This window comes from Ailuropoda melanoleuca, chromosome 10, assembly GCF_002007445.2.
Source record: "Ailuropoda melanoleuca isolate Jingjing chromosome 10, ASM200744v2, whole genome shotgun sequence".
Taxonomy (NCBI): Eukaryota; Metazoa; Chordata; class Mammalia; order Carnivora; family Ursidae; genus Ailuropoda; species Ailuropoda melanoleuca.
In genome coordinates, this window is record NC_048227.1 from 37,350,449 (window position 1) to 37,358,779 (window position 8,331).

Genomic DNA, 8,331 nt, shown 5'->3' on the forward strand with positions numbered 1-8,331 from the left:
CGCGCGGGCTGGGTCCCGGAGTGCGCTGCCTGCCGTGCGGTGCTGCGGGGCCGCCGCCTGCGCCGGGCGGGAGGGGGCGGTGCCTTGGGGGAGGGGGCGGGGGCCGCTCGTGCGGGCCCGGTGTCCGAACGCGGGGCAGCCCCTGGCCTCCCGGGGCTCTGGGTCCTGGGGACAGCCAGGCAGGAGACAGCCCCGAAGGCGGCGTGTTGCTGGGAGAATGCAGGGAAGGAGAGGCATGCCGGGCAAAGGGCAGGAAAGGGCTCGCACCCGGACCCAGGCCCTTGCGGCTTGGAGCAGCACAGAGAACTTGATAGGTTTTGCGGGATGTTGCATATTGTCTTAATAATGCAAGGCCGAGGACTTTCAAGATTGGTTGAGATTTGCTTAAATTTTTAAGATTTGTGTTTCCAAAAAGTCAGCTTGGCTGTAATGAGTGAAGTGGGAGGAGCCAGATTGAAGGTGAGTTGTGGCTGGAAGTTGGGGTGGCAGCGGGGATGGAGGGGTTCAGGACACGGTTTGGAGGCGGTGCTGGGCGTGTGGGGCTGTCAGGCTACCGCCCGAGGGAGGAAAGGGGTGTTCACGGTGACTGCTATGGGTCTGGCATGAGGAACTGGGAGGTTGGAAATGCCATTTGTTAAACTGGACAAGGAGAAGTCAGACAAGGTTTGAGATGCCTGAGGGACAGCTGGGTTCGACAGGCTGAGCTCAGACAGGAGCTGAGATATGCATTTGAGAGTCATGGGCATCTGGACAGTGTTCCACACTCTGTGCCTCGCGTTCATCAAGGTGCTTGCACACAGGAGGGAGTCTGAGGTTGGGAAGAGTTCCAGAGCCCGTGCTCAGCATCCGCAGGGCTGAGAGCCTCCACCTTTGGAGGGGGCTGGCACAGTTGGCAGAAGATGGTTCTCATGTCTTCTCCGCTCAGAACCTGGGTTTCCTTCCAGATCCTGTCCACCATGGCCAGGCGCCCTCGGAGCAGCAGAGCCTGGCATTTTGTCCTGAGTGCAGCCCACCGAGATGCGGATGCCCGGGCTGTGGCTCTGGCAGGGACCACTAGCTGGGGCTACGACTCTGACGGGCAGGTAGGTCCTAGTGGGGGAGGTGGACGTGGCTGGACTAAGGGGTAGAGGGACCCAGGGCAGGCAGAGCCTGAGCCAGGACTGAAAGAGAAAGATGCCCCCTAGGGCAGAGTACGGGCTAGGAGGGCCCTCCTTTCCCCGGGTTAAGGACCCACGTGGTCCTGGGGTGACAGGACCCCAGGGCAGATACCACCTTCTTTCTGGGGGCACAGCAGTTGCTTTTTGGTTGGTTCAACAAAAGCTCCATTCTGCTTACCCAGTCAGCGTCCGAAAGTAGCTTGGCGTGGGTGCTTCTGGATGTTTTCTCTGCGGTACGGATATACACTTGATGTTTGTGTACATGGGCGTAGAAAGAGAACTTCCAGTTTTTAGAGACCAGGACACCTGTGCCTTCCCACACTCAGCAGCTCCAGAGCTCCGGGAGGCCCAGGAGCCCAGGATCCGTCAGAGGAGCAGTCGGGCTCTTGATCCACAGTGCAAGCTGCCTGCTGTCTGAGAGCGCCTCGCTGGACAACCCCAGCCATGGCGGACGGCGCAGCCTGTGTCTGTGGCTGGGGTGGGCACCGTGGATGGCTTCTCAGAGCTCTCAGACCAGGGCAGGGGTTCAGTTCTGCTCTGAGTCACCTGAGCTGCTTCCTGCAGGAGTGATCGTCGGGTGACTGGGCTCTGCCGTGTCACAGCCACCCTGCGTTACTGCTGAGAGGAAGCGGCCGTGTTTTCTTTAGAGTGAGGATGGCTGAGCCCTGTGGAACTGCCAGAGCCCGGGGGGGGGAACTGGAGGCGGTGGCTCTGAGTTGGTAGTGTCCTGGGCCCCTTCCTAGGGCCTCCCCAAATTCCCTGCCCAGGCCAGAGAGAGGCCTCAGCCTGCATTCCTGCCCCGCCTCCAGCTCCCCCTGACCACGTGACCGGAGCAGTCTGTTCTCCCGCCTGTCTCTCCCTTGCCAGCTCATCGCTATAAGATGCAGGAGGTGTTGGGGGGCCAGGGCATAGCATGTGACACGTTTGTAGCTTGTCTGTCACCTAATGGGCTTGGAGGCCTTGGCCGTGTGGGTGAGCATGTCAGCCTGAGCACATAACCCCCTTCAGCTCTGATGCTTGTTCTATGGTCTGTGTACCCACTGCCCCCTGCTCCCGGGGCTGGCCAGGTGGACCTCTGGCTCAGGTCTATGACCCTGGCACTTGAGAAAGTGGGAAGGGGGTCGCCTCTGACTAGCCGTGGGTCTTCCTTGGCTTTTGAGAGATCAGCATTCCATGCAAGTGGGGTGCTTTGGGCCTTCTTTCCATCTCCTGTTGGTGTCTGTCTCTGAGGCTTCTGGCCTCCGTAGCTCAGTCTCGGCCGCATGGCTTCTGTGTGGTTGCTCCGTAGCCCTGGGTGCGATGGGAGAGAAACAAGGAGCAGGTTTTTTCAGCCTCTGTTCTAGTGGGAAAAAGCACATCGGAACAGGAGCACAGCATGGGAGGGAGGGGCTGGAAGAGCCTCTTTGAAGTGCAGTCTAGGGGCACCGAGGCTGCCACCACCGTAGGAAACAGATGGAGACAACTGCGGTAAGGGGGGGGGGGTGTGGACCTTACACTCAGCAGCAGGGTGCTGAGGGTGCCGGGCCCTGGCCCGGATCTGGCTCGCCTGCTGTGCAAACGGCATTTCTGGAGAGGAGCTCCTGGAGATCAGGAAAGTAGGGGGTGGAGGGTGCAGCCTGACCAGGACCCCAGCCAGCGAGGGCTGCCAGAGCAGCACATAGAGCCCGTCTGCGCACTGGGCCTGGTCAGGGAGGCCCCAGCCCCTTGCAGGTTGGCCCAGGGTCTGTGCACAGAAAGCACCTACAGTCTCCGTGGCTGGCCTTCAGGAAGGATCTGGCTTTGGGACACAGGCCCCTGAGACATGGAGCACGTGCCATGAGGACTGGGCCCCTTGGGCAGAGGGCCAGGTCCCCACTGAACGTCTTCCTGCAGCAGAAGCTTCATGTGTGGACGTGGGAGCATGGGGCTCCAGGGCCCTGTGCTGTGTGTTAAGACCCATTCCATGGATGACCAGAGGGCCACAGCCCAGGACAGGCGCAGGGGCTCTGCCACGGTGAGGGGCCCCCTGGAGCCCATAGGCTCCCTGTGGGGAGAGCCGGGCTGCCTCTGTTGGGTCATCCACAGACGGCGTCCTGGGGCTCCCTTGCTTCAGGCGGCCCAGAGGAGGAACTTCAGAGTAGGAAGCCCCACCTGGCTGGTTGTCAGCGGGGCGCACAGTGACCCCAGGGCTGTGCGGAGATGGGGTGGAGCCCTTGAGCCCATTTCCCAGGAGGCCAGAGGAGGTATCGGGGTCACTGGGGATGGTGCTGGGCAAGGGGGGGGCTGACCATGTGCAGGAGACCCAGGGAAGAAGCCCTCTGAGGCCAAATCTGCAGCCGCTTCCTTGGGGCATCGGCGTGGCTGACCCGCACGTGGCGGACGTCAGGACGGAGGGCAGAGGGGGTGTCAGGCGGAAGCAGGCAGTTCTTCTCTCGCAGCACAGTGACTCAGACTCCGACCCCGAGTCGTCGGCCCTGCCGCCGCCCATCCCCAGCGCCGTGCCCGTGACCGGGGAGTCCTTCTGTGACTGTGATGGCCAGAGCGAGGCCTCTTTCTGCAGCAGCTTGCACACGGCACACCGCGGCAAGGACAAGGACTGCCGCTGCGGCGAGGAGGACGAGCGTGAGAACCGGGAGGGGGGAGGTAGGACCCAGGGCTGGGCAGGGAGGGTGAGCCTGGCCTGCATGATCTCCAGCCCTGGTCTCTTCTGCTGCTGCAGACTTTGACTGGGTGTGGGATGACCTGAACAAATCCTCGGCCACTCTGCTGAGCTGTGACAACCGGAAGGTCAACTTCCACACAGAGTACAGCTGTGGCACGGCGGCCATCAGGGGCACCAAGGAGCTGGGGGAGGGCCAGCACTTCTGGGAGATCAAGATGACTTCACCGGTCTACGGCACCGACATGGTCAGTGGTCAGCAGGCTGGTGGGGGGTGGGGCTGGCAGGTGTGACCCCAGGTGCCCAGGCCCTATATCCCCTCTGCCCGCCCGGCTCTTCCCAGATGGTGGGCATCGGGACGTCAGACGTGGACTTGGACAAGTACCACCACACATTCTGCAGTCTGCTCGGGAGAGACGAGGACAGCTGGGGTCTCTCCTATACGGGTGCGCGGGGCCCTGAGGGCAGGCAGGACAGGGGTGGGGGGACGACATGACCCGAGGGAGCAGGGCTCACCCCATCCCACTGCGCCCCCCGCCAGGGCTCCTCCATCACAAGGGCGACAAGATGAGCTTCTCATCGCGGTTTGGCCAGGGCTCCATCATCGGCGTGCACCTGGACACCTGGCACGGGACACTCACGTTCTTCAAGAACAGGAAGTGCATAGGTGAGGGCCGTCATGACCTTGACCTGTGCCTGCATGGCGTGGACCGCAGCCCCCCGGCTTTCTGGAAGCCTGTCCTCACAGACTCCTGAGGCCCTGGGGTTCCCCAGGGTGGGGCAGCGCGAGGGGTGGATGCACTGCTGCAGGAACGACCCCAGGGCTCAGGCTGTGCTCCCGGCTCCCCCAGGCGTGGCGGCCACCAAGCTGCAGAACAGGAAGTTCTACCCGATGGTGTGCTCCACGGCGGCCAAGAGCAGCATGAAGGTGATCCGCTCGTGCGCCAGCATCACCTCCCTGCAGTACCTGTGCTGCTACCGGCTGCGCCAGCTGCGGCCCAATTCCGGGGACACGCTGGAGGGGCTGCCCCTGCCGCCCGGCCTCAAGCAGGTGCTGCGCCACAAGCTGGGCTGGGTCCTGAGCATGAGCTGTGGCCGCCGCAAGCCCCCCACACCCTCCCCCAAGGACACGGCCAATGCCAGTGGCCCTGAGACCCGGCACTACCAGAGGAAACGCTGCCGACGGACCGAACTTCTTTCCCCGTGAAAACTGCTTTCCCGGGCCGAGCGGCTGCATCCTCCGTCCCTCCCTTCTGACCGGGCTCCAGAGGGAGCACTCGGGCTGAGTTCTTGTCTTGGCATCTGCCCCTCTGCCCCCCTGCCCACCCGACGCTGGGACAGACTCCGTGGCCGAGAGCATCTGTTTCCTGCACCGCGTGTGGAAGCAGCTACCCTGGCTCTTCTGGACCGACTGCGGGCATGGAGGCCGCCCAGGAGCTGAGGTCGCTGCCTGCGAGGATGCCGCTAGCCACGGCCCACGAAGTTGCCGCCGGCCTTGAGTTTCCCTTCACTTGCTTTTGCATGTCGTCAGCAACTGTTCCTCCTGTCCCAGACTGAAATGACCGTAATAAACTTAGACTTTACGTAAGGCCTCTGTGGTGGCAGGATGAAAGGAGTCGGGGCCGAGGCCCCGTGGCATCACAACGCCCTCCAGGAGAGACAGCCCGGCTCTTTTTCCTCCCTCGAGACTTTGTTTTACCGCTTCTTAGAAAGTGTCACCCCCCAAGTCTCCCCGTGACTGGTGTTTGTTGCTCCCTTCCTGACCGCCCCCCCCACAACTGGGCCCTGGCTCCATGGCCAGTATGTATAGGACCCAGGGCAGGGGAAGCTCACCCCCTCCTCTCCTGCCCATCCCAGTTACCCGGGAATATTCCAGCCACCCTGCGTCCTCCCACCCGCCCCAGGAGCAGTGCCCTGTTCCCCCTCCCTGGTAAGTTAGCCCCTGCGTGGGGTGGACCACGTTCTGTCCTGCTAGCCTGTGAGACAGGGTCCCTTCCTGTCCCCCAGGCATGGTCAGGAGCCCAGGTCCAGCAGGAGCTCAGGGTTGGTGGCAGTCAGGAAGAGGCAGACACGGCGGGAGAGGTCAGGCCCCACCCTGCGGGGCCGCACACCGTCGCCCGTCTTCACGGGGAGGTCTGCCAGGAGGGCCAGGCGCTCCTGCTCTGTGCTGCAGTTCGTGTATGCCTAGAGCAAGCACGGGGATAAGCAGAGCAGCTCTTGGGGACCTGGCTCCATACCAGGAGGGGTGCTGGGGGACCCACCTGCTGCAGAAGGCGGGGGGAGGGGAAGGCGGTGACAATGGCATCGGCCACGGCTGGGCTGACCCGGTGGAACTGCCTGATCTGCCGCCACCAGACCCCCCGCAGCCCTGTGCCATCTTTTGCCATGTGCTCGCCAGCTGCCCAGCGCCCATCCACATAGAAGGAAAAGGCACGGGATTCCCGGTACCACCTGCAACAGGGAAGCTTCTAGAGGCTTCATGTCTTCAGAGTATCCCATCCTCCCAGCTCCACAAAGCCTTCGGCCCTCTCTGCTCCCAAAGAGACCAGAGAGCTCCCACCCCCGTCCAGGTGTCCCTGTCCCCTCCCCCAACCACAGCCACCGGTCAGGGTGGGGGTCACGCACTTGAAGGGGCGCTGAGCGAGGGCCTTGGTGAAGGCGCACACATGCTGACTCAGCTCCTGCCAAGAGTCCACCAGCAGCACATCCACATGTGCCCAGAGTTGCAGGAGTACCAAGGCCTGAGGAGGTGAGCCCAGGGTGTGGGTCAGACAAGGTCACCCCAGGGGGACACCCAGCTCAGACCAACCGCACGTGCTGCTCCGGGACCAAAACCGGGGCTGCGGGGCCTTGGAGAGCAGCCAGGACCAAGTGCTAGGACCAAGGGCAAGCACCTCACCCCATCCGATGGGCCCTTACCTCCTCCACCTGGGGCCAGCTGAGTGCCACTGGGGCACGGGCCATCGCTGGACTCTCTTGCTGCCGCCTCTCCTGGCTGCTGGGCTGGGGAGACCTGAGCAGAGGCGACCGTCCCTCTGACTCCCCATACCCCATTATTGCCCCTGAGCCCCCCAAGGAAGGGAGTTAGCCGTGTCACAGCAGCCCCCAGAGCCACCACTACCTTTCCCCTGAACTCCCGTACCCCAGTCAGGCCTACTAAGGGCATGAGAGTGACTAGTACCACAGGTAGGCATCCAGCCCGATGACAGCCAGATGGACGCTGGTGGAGCTCTCAGGACAGATCCAGGGCACTGAGCAAGATGGGCCACAAGTCTGCAAACCAAGGTTTAACACACCTGTTTCTGCGGCTGCAGCAGGCAGCAGACAGAAGAGAAACCGTCCTGGGAGTGACCCGGTGATCCCGGGGAGAAGGACACAGGCTTCTTCTGCCCAGTCCACTCCTGTTGGAAACCAGCTGTGTGCTTCCCACAAGGCCAAGGGACCTATGAAAACCCCCAACACCTCCCAGGCACCTGGAAGAGCAGCACTGAACCCCACCCACCATTTCTATCTATGCACCCCAGCCCGCCATCTGCCTAACTTTCGGCACGTACTTGAGAAGTGCTAAACCACAAACATGGAGATCCACACAGGTTCTAACCTAACGCCTTTGCCTTACCACGCGGCTCTCCAGGGAACCTTCCTTAACCTGGCTTTTACTTTCCAGCAGCGGCCCCCAGCTGCTCCCAGGCCAAGAACCCACGTGGCTCCCCGGTCCCACCCACATCTCAGTGGTTGCTGACTGCACCCCGGGGGCTGACGCACACACCCCATCTGGCCCCTCTCCCCTGGCAGAGCCGCTCCCCCAGGCTGAGGAGCCCAGGCCCTCGAGAAGTGTGGAGAAGGACTACTGCCCGCCCCACCCCCCGGAGCACCTGGGTCAGCTGCACGATGCCCCGAAGAAACTCCTCGGGCTCCAGAAGCAGAAGGAGGTCCTGTTCATCTGCACCCCACACCTCCGAAGGCACCTGTGGGGACATCCAGAGACACTGCTGCCCACCCTTCACCTCCCAAGCCCCAGGGCCCTGCCTTGGGCACCCCAGCGGCTCCGAGGCCCTGCCCGCACTGCCCTACAGAAGACCCACATCCCATCCCCGGCCAAGTGCAAGGCCCGTTCAGGTCCACAGACACCAGCCCTACAACTCACCAGCACCCCTCAGCGTTCCTGCTTCTAGCTTACTGGTCTGCAACACCCGCAGACTTACGTGAAGTTATGAGGAGCAAACACTCAGGACGGGGGTGCACTCTGTAGCCCCAGGACACTCACGGTGCAGGGACAAGGGTCCGGCTTCGCTCTGGTCCACCTGAGGCTCCGGGCCGGGCGCTGCGGTTCGAGGTGGTACTCACAGCCCAGGGCGCCCAGGGCCTCCAGCAGGATGCCGGCACCAGCATCTTCCAGAACGGCTGGGATGGACCGCAGGGACACGGCTGTCAGCACCGCCTGGCTGCGGAGAGCCGACCCCCGGCCTGGGCCCGGCCGCCTGCAGACCACGCGGCTGCTCGGCTAGGAAACCGACCCAAATCTGGGTGGGGGGG

The 8,331-nt window shown here is 63.0% G+C and overlaps 2 protein-coding genes and 1 long non-coding RNA gene across 5 annotated transcripts in view; 1 reads left to right on the plus strand and 2 right to left on the minus strand.

Moving 5' to 3' along the window:
- SPSB3 (splA/ryanodine receptor domain and SOCS box containing 3) overlaps nucleotides 1-5,383 on the plus strand; it is a 5,620-nt gene extending 237 nt beyond the window's left edge. Inside the window, exons 2-8 of one of the 3 annotated variants that reach the window (XM_034670631.1) lie at nucleotides 398-459; nucleotides 945-1,082; nucleotides 3,575-3,758; nucleotides 3,856-4,043; nucleotides 4,139-4,241; nucleotides 4,337-4,462; nucleotides 4,647-5,383. In XM_034670631.1, the coding sequence (XP_034526522.1) occupies nucleotides 430-459; nucleotides 945-1,082; nucleotides 3,575-3,758; nucleotides 3,856-4,043; nucleotides 4,139-4,241; nucleotides 4,337-4,462; nucleotides 4,647-5,002 (1,125 nt within the window). In that variant the 5' untranslated portion in view covers nucleotides 398-429 and the 3' untranslated portion in view covers nucleotides 5,003-5,383. Of the gene's footprint in view, nucleotides 1-95; nucleotides 1,083-3,574; nucleotides 3,759-3,855; nucleotides 4,044-4,138; nucleotides 4,242-4,336; nucleotides 4,463-4,646 lie in introns of those variants that run through there. The other 2 variants (XM_034670632.1, XM_002920223.4) reach the window with 2 other exon arrangements.
- Nucleotides 370-3,560, minus strand: LOC117804200. The gene is made up of 2 exons (XR_004628543.1): nucleotides 3,425-3,560; nucleotides 370-2,737 (listed from the first exon to the last, which is right to left on the minus strand). It is a non-coding gene; the product is annotated as an uncharacterized LOC117804200 (long non-coding RNA).
- Nucleotides 5,216-8,299, minus strand: EME2 (essential meiotic structure-specific endonuclease subunit 2; the record flags this gene model as incomplete). Its single annotated transcript, XM_011226197.3, has 7 exons — nucleotides 5,216-5,979; nucleotides 6,057-6,246; nucleotides 6,421-6,536; nucleotides 6,715-6,808; nucleotides 6,977-7,068; nucleotides 7,671-7,763; nucleotides 8,063-8,299. Coding segments are annotated over 7 exons (993 nt in total), but the record flags the coding sequence as incomplete, so codon positions are not given.
- Nucleotides 8,300-8,331: the final 32 nt, after the last annotated feature.